The sequence below is a fragment of the Mustela erminea genome, chromosome 17 (assembly GCF_009829155.1).
Source record: "Mustela erminea isolate mMusErm1 chromosome 17, mMusErm1.Pri, whole genome shotgun sequence".
Taxonomy (NCBI): domain Eukaryota; kingdom Metazoa; phylum Chordata; class Mammalia; order Carnivora; family Mustelidae; genus Mustela; species Mustela erminea.
In genome coordinates this window covers 13288022-13302258 of record NC_045630.1, presented here as the reverse complement: position 1 = coordinate 13302258, position 14237 = coordinate 13288022, and the positions used below count along the sequence as shown (strand labels likewise).

Genomic DNA, 14237 nt, shown 5'->3' with positions numbered 1-14237 from the left:
GCCCCAGGCGGAACGCTGCCGCTGCAGGGGACTGTTTCCGGCCGGACGCGCGCTCCTTCCGCCAGTGAGAGCCCGCCCTTCCGCTCCCAGCTCCCGCCCGCAGTTCAAACTGGGAAGATGGCGGAGGCTCCTGTGGTAGTCCCTTCCCCTCCGCGGGACGTGGAGGGGGCGACCGGGGCGGACGACGGGGACTCGGCCGCCGCCACCTCCCGAGAGGACTTCCGGGTGCGCTGCACCTCGAAGCGGGCCGTGACGGAAATGCTAGAGCTGTGCGGCCGCTTTGTGGAAAAGCTCGGGGACACGCTGCCAGAGGAGATTCGGGAGCCCGCGCTGCGAGATGTGCAGTGGGTACGGGCGCAGTCGCCATCTCTTCTCACCCCTCACCCTCTGCCCCTCTCAAGGCTCAGAAAGAGCCTACGGCCGGCTTCGCGGAGTTAGCGGTGCCGCGCGCTCCGGTAGCAGAGGCCCGAGACACGCGAGTGTCGAAACAGACGCTAGTGTCGGCCGAGGACTCCCCGCTTAGAGCGGCGCGGGGCCGTAGAGACGCGGCGAGCCCTGCGTGGGACTCGAAATTGAAGGAAGAAAGAATAGGTGGAATCGATTTTAATGTGTTTTATTTAGCCCGCTCTATCCAAGATAGCGTTTTAACTTGTAATAAAAAAAAAAAGTGAACGAGGTCTTTTTCTTTTTGTTCGTACTAAGAAGCTTTTCATGTCGGGTGGCTTAACTTCAGCGCTGGTCTTTGCGGCGAGCCGCGGTTCCAGGCCTCAGTGGCTCCCCGGTCGGACCGTGGCGGCAGAAGCGGAAGGAGGGGGTCATCCTGGAACTCAGGCAGTCCCCGGACGAGCCACCGGTCTTTCCTTTGGCCTGTTTTAGAACTTACTGTAAAGTCAGTGGAAACATTTTCCCTCCAAGTCCAAAGTAGATAAGGAAGCTGTCTTGGTTAGTAACTTCTCTGGACCGGCTAACGTTTCCCCTTCCTTTCTCACATATTTTGCAAAGCCCTCAAGAAGCTAGTTTTTTTTTTTTAAGGAAAGACGCAATAGATTGAGGGATTGGTACCTGCCTTAAGCAAGCAGACAATCTGTCCGTAGGAAATAAGTGTAAAAGCTCATAGTGCAGCACACTTGTGAGTTAGCATGGCCACAGTGTGAGACGATAAAAGTAAACGCCGAGTGCAAGAAGAAGAAAAGCAGCCCCTGGCTGGTGAGTCTGTTCCCGTTGTGTACAGGAACACTGTCACGACCTTCTTGCGAGGAAGGCCAGAATAGACACCCTCAGGACATTTTTAGTTGTTTTGGAAAAAGACTGTTTTGGTGCATAAAAGTCTTAGAATTTGCCCCTTTCTAAGAAGTGCTAATCTATTTACTTTCAGAAAAAAAGGAGCTTGGCTACTCTTGGCTTATAACCTATTATACCTCAGTTAGGGGATGATAAAGTGAGTTGGAAGAAAAAAGATTTGAACAAACGACCAAGGAATTCACTTGTGTTTCATATCAAGAGCAGATAAAAGGCAGAGGCTTTAATTATGTTGACATATCTCTTTATTGAAAACCACGTGATATTGTAACGGCTATTCTAAAAAAATTGTATTGATACAATTGTGCAATGAATATTAGTTTGTATTCTGAGGTAATCCTTGAATGTCCATATATAAAGTATTTTATAAAATCTTTAAAAAGTGTAGAGTGCATACTTTAACTCATTATCAGTCATTTGAATTATGCTTATTTTTACTTACACAAAGTGTGTAAAATACATTCTTGTTGTAAAAAAACCCAGCAAAACACCATATAGCAAAAGTTTGAATTCCTCTCCCCGACCCCTCCTCCTTCCCGGAAATAATTATTGGGAGGGTCCAGGGGGCTATAATCCTTCTATACCCTTTTTTATGGCGTTACATCTCTCTTTGTTGTTTTAGTTTTTTGTTTGTTTTTTTACAGTAATGGTGTTAGGCTGATGTATTTAGCAGTTTAGCTTTTTTTTTTTTCCTCTTCCAAATCTGTCTTTGACTATTTGTCAAAGTTACGTAGAGATATACTTTATTCTTTTTAGCTATTGTATGGTATGGATATAGTGTATTTAACTGTTTTCTGAATTTGAAGTTAGATTTTATTTTCCCCTCAATAATTCATAATTTCATATAGTGCTTTAATAAACATTCCTAGTACATCCTTTTTAACGTTTTTATGAGAGTAGTTCTTTAGGATACATTGCTAAGAGTGAAATTGTAAGGTAATAGGGAATGTGCATTTAAAATTTTAACCATATTCCCTTAGTCCCTTATTTTTTAATGTATTATGAAAATTTTTAACCTTTCAAAAAACAGACTAGTGCAGTGGACATCTGTATATCCATCACCAAATTTAACAGTTATCAGAAATTTGTTACACTTCCTATTTTATTTATTTATTTTTTAGGTAGGTTCCATGCCTAAGGTGGAGCTTGAGCTCATAGCCCTGAGATTAAAAGGGTCATGCACTCTACTGCTAAGCTAGCAGGCTGTCCCTTCACACTTCCTATTTTTTTTTTTTAATATTTTATTTATTTATTTATTTGACAGAAAGAGAGAGATCACAAGTAGGCAGAGCAGCAGGCAGAGAGAGGGGGGAAGCAGTCTCCCTGCTGAGCAGAGAGCCTGATGGATGGCTAGATCCCAGAACCCTGAGATCATGACCTGAGCCGAAGGCAGAAGCTTAACCCACTAGGCCACCCAGGCGTCCCTGCACTTCTGTTTTAAAGCAAACTCCAGATCTTGTGTCATTTCATTTCTTTGTTCCTCAGTGTACGTCTCTAAAAAATACAGTCCTTTATGAAGTAGAAATTAATTTTATTTTGTTTTAAGCATTTTTCCCTTGTTAACACTGTTGCTTGTTCAGCAGTATATGTAGTACTTGTACCCTTGAGTTTCAGCTGAGCTCAACTTTGTTAGCTTATATTTTTTTCTTCATTAAAGAAGTATATAAATTTGGCATCAAATTTTCTCAGATGTAGCATAATGGTTATCAGAGCTAAAATGTAGGAAGAATCAGTGATTGAAATGGAATCTTCATTGAGAAGAATACAGTAATAAGCTCGTCTATTTTTCTTGATATTCTGTATTACAAATCTGAAATTCTTACTTTGCCAAAATGTTTTAGTTCAATATTCAAAGTTATTTTCAGTGACTTGAGTATTGTGAATTTGTTTCAGACTTTTGAATCAGCTGTGCAAGAGAACGTCAGCATTAATGGACAAGCATGGCAGGAAGCTTCAGATAGTTTTATGGGTATGTGATTTAAATTTCCTTCTGTCATTAATTTCTGAGTAGCTAATTTTATCTTGAATGCTAATTTTTAATCCCAATTTTCAGTCTTGTTTTTTTAAAAGATTTGTTTGTTTGTTTATTTGAGAGAGACACAGTGAGAGATAGCATCAGCAGGGTGGGGGGCACAGAGGGAGAGGGAGAAGCAGGCTTACTGCTGATCAGGGAGCTCCATGCAGGGCTCCGTCCTAGGACCCTGGGATCATGACACGAGCCAAAGGCAGATGCCCAACTGACTGAGCCACCCAGGGGCCCCTCAGTGTCCCTTCTTCTAAAAATTTTCCTTCAAAAAAAAAAAAAAGTTTCCTTCACTGGGGGGAAAAGGGAAACAAATCTAGAAGGCTATTGAGGCAAGCTAATGCAGTAGTTGCCTTGGTTTTTTTAATATATGCTATCTGGCATTCTCAATAAGGTTTTCACCTGATTAGTCTTTGAAAGTATTCTGGTCAGTAGGTTGCTGGAAAATACTGTACTACTATCTCCAGATGAAGAAACGGGCCCAGAGAATTTCTGTGATCAAAACCTTATAAATCAAGTTGTATTTTTACAAATGATCCTTATAGTAGACTGCGAAGTAACCTTAGAAGTATGAAGTTAAATTCTAAGAGTTCCAACCGTGTAAAGGATGAAGTAAATATATGGAGAAACCCCCTTAGAGACAGAATGCTTTCTTTCTGTTTAATATTTATTTAATTAATTAATTTGAGAGGGAGAGAGAGACCGAGAAAGCACAAGCGGGGGAGGTGCAGAGGAAGAGGAGAAGTAGACTCCCCGCTGAGCAGGGAGCCTGATGCAGAGCTTAATCCCAGGATCCCGGGATTGTGACCTGAGCTGAAGTTTAACTGACTGATCCACAAAGGTACCCCAGAATACTTTCTTCAAAGCAGACTTAGGTATTTCAAAGCACCCTAACTAATGGTGTTGACATATCTAAAAAAAAAAATCAAAATTTTAATGGAAAGAAAATGGTCCGTGGTCAGTATAAGAAGGAAACAAATTTAGTAGAAAAGAAATGATCTGTGTAAAAAAAGGGTCAGAATTCTCCAGCAAAGTCTAGGAGAAGGGCTACCCTCACAAGAGGGTCAGAGTATCTTGTCTTTCCCCATGGTCATATTATAGAGTCTGACCAGCATAATTTGGTATCACTGCTTGGTATTACTTGCTATCCAGTTAGACCCTTGAGCTGATTCCAAACGCATTAGGTAACCCTCTGTGGTTATAATTTTTCTTCTCAACATTAAGATAATACTTTGCCCAGAAAACTTCAATGTTTAGCCCTTGGGATTATAATAGTTATCTTTTCACGGTCACCAAAATTACTTTCTGGTTTATATATTGAAATGGTAAAAGCAATAACATTAGATTTCCTGAATAATAGAATGGTTGCCAATTAGTAGAGGAGAGGAAGTGTATCACAATCACCTAAGAGTATTTTTAAACTCTACGGCCTTCCTTCTGTCTTTATTTGACTCTTGTTCTGTTTGCTTCAGGCTGCCTTTAGCAATCTGATTCATCAATTTGTAGATTAAGATACATATTTTCTAATTGGTTGGCAGCCTGGATAGAGTGTGGTTATTCTTTGTCCCTTTTCTTCCTTATAACTGTGAGGGGAAATGGTTCAGAATACTATAATTTTACCTGCTTTCACTGACACTTGATAATGACATACCAAATTCTAGGCCATAGATGAAAACACAGGGTCCTTACTATTTAGGAACTCATTGTTAATGGAAAGAAATGGACAGGGAATTACTATACTGCTTAGGAAGGGGGATAAGTCCTAATAGAATAGATTATTGTTAAATGCATTTAATGAATGACAGCATGCTAGATAAAAAGGATGAAGGATATTTGAAGCAGAGAGAACAGCATGTGCAAAGGCACAAAAGAGTGATATGTTTGGAAAATGTCAGAAATGAATTGGGAAAACTAACGGCAGGTGTGACCAGAGGTAAGCTAAGGCCAGATCACAAAGAGCCCTGAGAGTTTGCTAAGGAATTTATACTTTATCCTGTAGGCAATGGGGAGCCAGTGGAGATTTTTAAAATAGAATTTACATGAAAAGCTTTGCATTTCAGAACACTGACTGCTGCCTGTGTAGGGAATGGATTAGAGAGGGTTGAAATTCAAGGTGGGCTGATCTGAGGGAAGTTATTGCAGTAGTACAGTAAGAGACAGTTAAGACATGCTCAAAACAGGAGAGAAGGTTCTGCAGATGAGATTAAAAGGGTTTGTGTCTGATCAGATACATAGAAGCAGTAAGTAAGCTTCACAAGGGTAGAGGTTTGTCTGTTTTGTTCACTGGGATCATTGTAGAAATGAGTGAACAAATAAAAGGATAGAACGAATGAATATACAAGTGAGAACAACTTTCTCCCTTCCTCTGTAGCTACCCTGAAAGGACTTGATTTCAGGCTTGACCAGGTTCATTTAAGAATTAAAGTGTAAATTCCTCAAGAGCAGGGGCTATATTTGTTTTTCAGCACTTGGCTTGGCATATAGTAGGTACACAGTAAATACTTGTTAAATTGGTGACAAAATCTTCTCTCAAATCTGCTCAAATTTGTTTATACATTCAGTTTTATAGCTTTATCATTAGGTGGCGCTGCAAAACCATTTTCCTCCATAGAAGATTTAGCTGGGAGACTTTTTTTCTTAACTGTGAAATAGTACATTATTTCAGGCTAATGACTGAACTTTTTAAATGGTAAGTTAAAATTTAGGAAAGGCTACTTATCTAAATGAATAGTCAAAGTAAGCAGTGATTGTTTTTCTCATAATACTCTCAAAAGAATTTAGTTGGTCTTAGTATTTGTTACACGAATGAGATATACCTGATGTACTTCATCAATCTTTACCCAGTATGTATGTGTGTATATATATGCTGATATGTCAGCAATGTTTGAAAGCTTCCAAAAATAAATATCATAGTTTCAGAATTCTTAGTGAAGCTTCTACTTAATAAAATAGATAAATTTCTAGCATAGACCGTGACATAGAACAGCTAGGATGTGAGACCAGTTAAACCAATGACCTAGCTCTTTAGTTTAGTTTAGTTTTGTTTGGAGATTTATTTATTTGAGAGCGAGTGAGGGTGTGAATGCACATGTAAGAAGAAGGTTTTTTGTGGGGGGCAGAGACTCGCCCCTGAGCAAGGAGGCACTCGGGCTGGATCCTAGGATCCTGAGATCATGACGGACCTGTCATCGACTGAGCCACCCAGGCACCCTGTTCTTTAGTACTTTTAACTACTTACTCTTCAAGACGACTTTCAAAATAAGGTTGATGTACCACCTGCATTCATTTCATCTAGAGTGCTTAATTTTGAGGCCCCATTCCAGAGGCCTCTGTTGAATCAAAATTTCTGCACTTCTGACAAGTTCCCCACGTAGTTATTTTGCTGAAGTTTGAGATTCACTATTAAAACAGGAAAGCAACAGATAGGAGTTTTAGTTACATCAAAGTATAAAGTCACTGTGTCTCTTACTTTTTCCTACTATTTATCCATTTGTGTCTATTTCAGATTTCGCTTTTCTGCCTGCTACTGTCACAGCTTCGGTGCAGCACAGAATAAAGTCAAAACATGTTGGAAACTCTAACATTAAATGCCCTTTACAGTCTAGTTCTTTTATATTTTATCATCCTTCTTTCCTTACACTTTGTCCTGCAGCCAATTAGAACTTTTAGTTTTAGAACAAAGTTTCCCAAAACCTCTGTGATCTTGCAAATACAGTTTGCTCTGCCTAAGGTGCTTCCTCCTGTTATTTTTTGTCCCACCTTTTTTTAATCCAATGGATTTACATTTATATTTCAAGCCTTAGCTCAAATGTTGCTTTCTGTTTAAAGTTAAAGACACAGAATAAAGTTAAAAAGTTAAAGACACAGAATTTATTAAAGTTAATAAAGTTAAAGACACAGAATAAGAGAACACTAACTCTGCCTGGGGAGTTAACACTAACTCTCCCCAGGCAGAGTTAGTGTTCTCTTATTCTGTGTCTGTATAGCATTTTGTTCAGACCTCAATTGCATTTATCAAGTTGTTTTGCAGTTATGTTTCTTCCAGGCTCTTAGAAAGCAGGATCGTGTTATATTCACCTTTGTATTTTTCTGATTTAGGTGAGTAAATAAATGAATTAATCACCAAAGGGGGGGTCCCATTAACTTACATAATTTGTTTTCAATTATTTTGTATTTTCTGAATTTAGATTGTTACATTTCTATATAGAATATAAGCAATGTGTTTTAAGAAATTTTTGATACTGTTTGTCTCTTGAAATAGATTCTGATATCAAAGTACTTGAAGATCAGTTTGATGAAATCATAGTAGATATAGCCACAAAACGTAAGCAGTATCCTAGAAAGATCCTTGAATGTGTCGTCAAAACCATAAAAGCAAAACAAGAAATTCTGGTAAGATGATTTATCTTTGAGATAATAAGCTTTGTTTTATGTCTGTTTTACTATAAAAAAGTTAAAGTATGAGGTCTAGGTGGACACACATGACATTTTGTTTTCTTTGTCTTTTCTTACTCAATTACTACTGTTTGTCTCGTAAGATTTTTTTTCCAGTTCTAAGTTATACTAGATTTTGAACAAAGATGATTTTAAAATATAATTTGAGGAAAGAAGACTAACTTTATAATTCTGAGACAGGAAAGAAAAATAAATTTATCTTTTTTTTTTTTTTTTTTAAATATTTTATTTATTTGAGGTGGGGTAGCGGGAGAGAATCTTTAAGCAGACTCCCTGCTAAGTGCAGAGCTTGACCTGGGGCTCAGTCTCACAACCTCTGAGATCATGACCTGAGCCAGAACCAAAAGTCAGACACTTAACTGACTGAGCCATCCAGGCGCCTCAATAAATTTATCTGTTAAGCCTTTTCTTTCTTTGTGTCATTTGTGTTTGGCACATGATTTGTATATGTTTATAAATTCTGGAAGGCCTCTTTAGCTTAAATTGATGATGAAGGTTGAATACCTGTCATAACACTGAAATTTGCTTTATAAATTGTGTGTAATTTGTTTTGCTCCAAAAGTCATGATGGTGTGGGAGTAGGTTTGCTGGGAATGGCACTGCCTCTGGAGCAAGAAACACATGTTGCTTTAAATTATGTTATACTACTTATCATTAATTTTTGAAATTAGCATACTTTCACATTTAAATCTTCCAGTTGCTTTTTGTCAGGAATTGTTTTAGACAGTGCAGGCATTGTTCTGTGAGAAAAAAATATAAGAATTTTTCTTTTCTTTTTTTTATTCCAAAGCATTTTCAAAAAAATACCCTACTCTATCCTCTCCCACTCAGCCTTGCTTTTTTTTTTTTTTTTTAATTTTTTATTTTTTATAAACATATATTTTTATCCCCAGGGGTACAGGTCTGTGAATCACCAGGTTTACACACTTCACAGCACTCACCAAAGCACATACCCTCCCCAATGTCCATAATCCCACCCCTTCTCCCAACCCCCCTCTCCCCAGCAGCCCTCAGTTTGTTTTGTGAGATTATGGTTTGTCTCCCTCCCAATTCCATCTTGTTTCATTGATTCTTCTCCTACCCACTTAAGCCCCCATGTTGCATCACCACTTCCTCATATCAGGGAGATCATATGATAGTTGTCTTTCTCCACTTGACTTATTTCGCTAAGCTTGATACGCTCTAGTTCCATCCATGTTGTCGCAAATGGCAAGATTTCATTTCTTTTGATGTCAGCCTTGCTTTTTAAAGCTTCCCTAAGAAAAACATTCAAAATGTATTTCTTTTCTGTTATTACCCCCTTCCTTCCTGGAAAAAAAAAACTTAACTGGTTATGAGTATTGCATAAAAGAAAGAAGACTGGCAGGCCCAGGTGAGGTACTGTTGTGGATGTTTAAAAATGGACGCAAAATGGATTGATGGGATGAGGATACTAAAGGCAGCCCTTTTAGAAAACATTTTTGGCTCCTGCTGGCTTTGGGCAGGAGTAAGGAACATTTTACTCTTTCTTTTTGCTAAATTGTAGATCTTATTCCATGTCAGCCTTTCCCAGGGAAGGAAATGTTTATAAGAAGGATTAAGTGATTAAATCTGTTTTACTTTATATTGTGTTTAGAAGCAGTACTACCCTGTTGTACATCCACTGGACCTCAAATATGACCCTGATCCAGGTGAGTCATTGCTCATTTGTGGTAAAAGTGAAGCATCAGCTTGTAATTTTTATGAGTTCCTAATACTCTTAAAGGTGTCAGTGTGAAGGATCCCTTCAACGCTCTAACTTATTACTGTGTTTAGCTCTTCTCTAAGATTATAAAAATGTGGCTCTATATGTACTGACTCAGTAATCTCCAGAAGTAGGTCCTAGGAATCTGGACTTTTATAAAGCTCTCCCTTGACATGGACTATTACAACATCTCAGTCTCTAACTTCTGTTATAGTACCGTCCCATTTCTCACTGCTACTATACTGTCCATGCTTTGTATTACGGCCTAAGTTATACCGTTAAAAGCATTCATGGTGTCACTCCCCAGTGTGATAACCGTCATTGGTTTCTCAATGTTTGCAAAATAAAATCCAGTAAAAATATATTGTTGAGCTTAAGAATAGATATGCATGCTTGATAAACCTTTCAACTCAATTCTGTTTCCATTTAGATGCATCCTTTAAAACTCAGAGAAATAAAATTGATAAATCTTACATAAATCTAGCAACAGAATTTGCATTATGGATGCATTGTGGATCATATATATTTTTAAATGACTCTATTCACACATTTAAAAATTCGTAACAATTTTCCCAACAGGTCTTTTGGTGTTCCTTGGCATTCAAAAATACCATTTCTTTCTTTCTTTCTTTCTTTCTTTTTAAGATTGTATTAATTTGTTTATCAGAAAGAGTGAGAGCACACATGTGCAGTGCAAGCCAGGGAGGAGCTAATGGAGAGGGACAAGCACATTCCGTGCTGAGCACGGAACCTGATGTGGAACTCAGTCCTGCAACCCTGAGACCATGACCTGAGCTGAAATCAAGACTCAGGTGTTTAACTGATTGAGACACCCTGGTGCACCCCCCCTCCTTTTTTTAAGTACCATTTCTGAACTTTTCGAAGAACAGTTAAAACCTTGATTTGTTTGTATGGTCTACTTATACTTATGGTTTTGTGTACTTTATCTTTGTCAAATTGTGCACTACTTTCTAACATGTCCCCTGCCCCTCCTAAATCTCCCGGGGCCAATAGGGATAAACCAAGAGGGGGATGTACAAGTGTATAGATACTCAGAAATTTGTTAAAATCACAGCATTCACTCTGTTTGACAAATAAAAATTGACCTAGGCCCACTAAAAAGGGGAAGTTGCCAAAATGCAGTAGTTGACATAGACTTGTTTTGATTTTGAGCAATATGAAGATAACAGTTGAAACTTGTGGTATCATAATTACCCAAGTATTACTTTTCTTTTCTTTCTTTCTTTCTTTTTTTTTTGTGTGTAAACTCTATACCCAGTGTGGGGCATGAATTCATGATCCAGAGATCAAGAGTCACATGCTCTACAACTGAGCCAGCCAGGCGCCCCTGCCTCAAGTATTACTTTTTAGGTATAATTATCCTCTAAAGAAACTTGTAAACTTTTGAATCTTAGGAGGGAAAACAAATTTACTTTAATGATCTTTAAGGTCCCCTCTCTCTCTTTCAAATAAATAAATAAACTAAAAAAATAATAACCTTTTGGTAAATGCTATCTCATTTACAACAACATCCCTTATAATACTGCTTCACTTGTAATACATCTAACTGATAAAATCATACAAAATTAACTAAAGTGGCTTAGAAAAATAGAAAGCGTACATTTGTATGGAACCTAAAAGTCTGAATAATCTGCATGGGAAAGTTTTTGTGGGAACTTCTTGAAAATTTTTTCTTGTTATTAGAATATTAAGTGATATCAAATTTATTTGAAAGCTGACATTTTTAAAAGAAGTTTTTCTGGTTTTCAAAAAGCCAATGTGTGTAACATTAATTTGGCAGTCACATTAAGTACTTTGAGGTATACGTAGTTAAAGAAGACAGATTCTCCTATGAAGAGCTTATGTTTGAGTGTAAGAGATGAACATAAAACAATTCTTTCATGCCCTTAACTGGTTCTTTTCCCAGTTTTCCCTGAGTAAATGGTACCTTCATCTGCATTTTTGCTTTGGTGTCAGCCTTTCCTTCCCTGAACTCTTCATATCCAGTCCATCAATAAACTACAAATGATTCCTTTGAAAATCTCACGTTCATCTGTTTCTCTCCATCCTGCTATTATCACTTCTAATCTAGGTCATCATCATTTTAGTCAGGATTTCTGCACATACTTTCTAGAAGGCCTTCCTGGTTCACTCTTGTTTTTTCCCCATTCCATTGTATATGTATATTGGGCAGAGTTGATTTTTTAAAAGTTCTTTGAAATATTTCAAGCATATAGAAAATATGGAGTATAACATAATGGACATCTTTGTTGCTACCACCCATGTTTAAGGGCTATTCACATTTTTGCCAAATTTGTTTCAGACCTTTTTAGGAACCTGTGGATGCACTTGAAAACTTCTCTGTACTCTTTTACTATTCTATTCTATTCTCTCTTACTGCAGAAGTAATCACTATCTTCAAGCTGAGTGGATTCTTACTGTCCATGTTACTTTTACTCTATAGACATGTAACCAGAAATAATGTATGGCATTCATTATTTAGATTTTTATATAAATTGTATCATACTGATCATATTCTGCAACTTTTCCCCCCTTGACACTGTATATACACAAAGCTTTCTGTGCATTGAGCTAATATATAGTATTCCAGAATATGAATAAACCACTGTTTATCCATTCCTCTGTTGCAAGACACTTAGATTATTTCTTTTTTTGCTATTATAAATAGTATTACAATGAACATTCTTATAACTGTTTCCTTGTATAGTGTAAATATGCCACAGATTTTCTGGAGTACATTTCTGGAAGCAGAATTTCTAGGTCATAAGGTTTGTTTCTATTCAGCTATTACATTTGAACTGTTACTATTCAGTAACGTTCTATTACATATGAACTTTACTGCCTGTCCAAAGTAGTTGTATCAGTTTACATTCCCACCAGCAGTGTTTGAAAGTTCTTGCTTTCCCATATTTTGCCAACATTTGTTACTGACAGGCTTTCAGTATAATCACAGTTATACAGCCATCACCAAAATAAATTTTTAAACATTTCCATCACTTCAAAAAGAAGTCTCATACTCCTTAGCCATTCTCCCCTAGTCCTTTCCCTCTCTCCCCTGGCCCTAGGCAACCACTAATCTGCTTACTGTCTATAGATTTGACTGTTCTGGACATTTTATATAAATGGAATCATGCAGTATGTTGTCCTGTAAGAATGAAACAAGATGAAACCAGAGAGGGAGACAAATCATAAGAGACTCTTAGTTTTAGGAAACAAATTGAGGGTTGCTGGAGGGGAGGGGGGGATGGGGTAACTGGCTGGTAGACCTTGGGGAAGGTATGTGTTGTAATGATCACTGGGTATCACATGAGACCGATGGATCATGACCTGTACCTCTGAAACAAATCATACATTATATGTTAACTAATTGAATTTAGTTTTAAAAAAAATTGGGTGCCTAGGTGGCTCAATCAGTTAAGTGGCTACCTTTGGCTCAGATAGTGATCTCAGGATCCTGGGATCGAGTCCTGCATTGGGCTCCCTGCTCAGCGGGGAGTCTCTTTCTCCCTCTCTGTCTGCCTGCTGTTCCCCCTGCTTATACTCTCTCTCTGTGTCAAATAAATAAATAAAATATTTTTTCAAAATTAATTAAAAAAAAAAGAATGAATGGCTTTTAATTAGCATAGTGTTTTTGAGGTCCATCCATGTTGTAGCACGTATCACTGCTTCATTTCTTTTTTTTTTTTTAAGGTTTTATTTATTTATTTGACAGACAGAGATCACAAGTAGGCAGAGAGAGAGAGAGAGAGAGAGAGAGGAGGAAGCAGGCTCCTGCTGAGCAGAGAGCCCGATGCGGGGCTCGATCCCAGAACCCTGGGATCATGACCCGAGCCGAAGGCAGAGGCTTTAACCCGCTGAGCCACCCAGGCGCCCCCACTGCTTCATTTCTTTTCATCACCAAATAATACTCCCTTTTATGTATATACTTTCCATTTATCCATTCATCAGTGTAGATACTTTTTTTTTTTTTTTAAAGTAGGCCCTGTGCCCAGTGTGGGGCTTGAACTCATGACCGTAAGATCAAGAGTCATATGCTCTACTGACTGAGCCAGCCAGGCATCCCCAGTGTAGAGACATTTCTGAGTTGTTTCCATGTTTGACTATTATGCATAATGCTGCTGTGAACATTTATGTACAAGTTTTGTGTGGACATGTTTTCAGTTCTCTTGAGTATTTGTAACTAAGAATGGGATTGCTGGATTATATGGTAACTCTAGTTTAGATTTTTTTTTTTTAAAGACTTACTCATTTGAGAGAGAGAGAGCAGACCCCCTACTGAACTGAGAGCCTGATGTGGGGCTCCATTCCAGGACTCTGATATCATAACCTGCGCCAAAGGTAGATGCTTAACTGACTGAGCCACCCAGACACCCTCTCCCTTATTTTTTTTAAGATTGTATTTAATTATCTAGATACAGAACGTGTGACCTGTGGTGGGGGCAGAGGGAGAGGGAGAGAGGAGAGTCTCAAGTAGACTCTACCCTGAGCATGGATCCGTACTTGGGGGCTCCATCTCATAACCCTGAGATCATGACCTCAGCAGAAATCAAGAGTGGGTTGCTTAACCGACTGAGCCACTCAGGTGCCCCAACTCTAGTTGAGCTTTTTGAGGAACTGCTGAACTGTTTTCCAAGGCGGCTGTACCATTCACATTACTACCAGGAGAGTGTGAGGGTTCCATTTGCTCTACAGCCTCACCAAATCTTGTTATATTTG

The 14237-nt window shown here is 38.4% G+C and overlaps 1 protein-coding gene across 1 annotated transcript in view; it reads left to right on the top strand.

The window, feature by feature from the left end:
- The first annotated feature begins 25 nt into the window (after nucleotides 1-25).
- Nucleotides 26-14237, top strand: part of NSL1 (NSL1 component of MIS12 kinetochore complex) — a 31909-nt gene continuing 17697 nt past the window's right edge. Inside the window, exons 1-4 of the mRNA XM_032317025.1 lie at nucleotides 26-348; nucleotides 3193-3268; nucleotides 7584-7714; nucleotides 9393-9447. Coding sequence (XP_032172916.1) covers nucleotides 118-348; nucleotides 3193-3268; nucleotides 7584-7714; nucleotides 9393-9447 — 493 coding nt within the window. The 5' untranslated portion in view covers nucleotides 26-117. The remainder of the gene's footprint in view (nucleotides 349-3192; nucleotides 3269-7583; nucleotides 7715-9392; nucleotides 9448-14237) is intronic.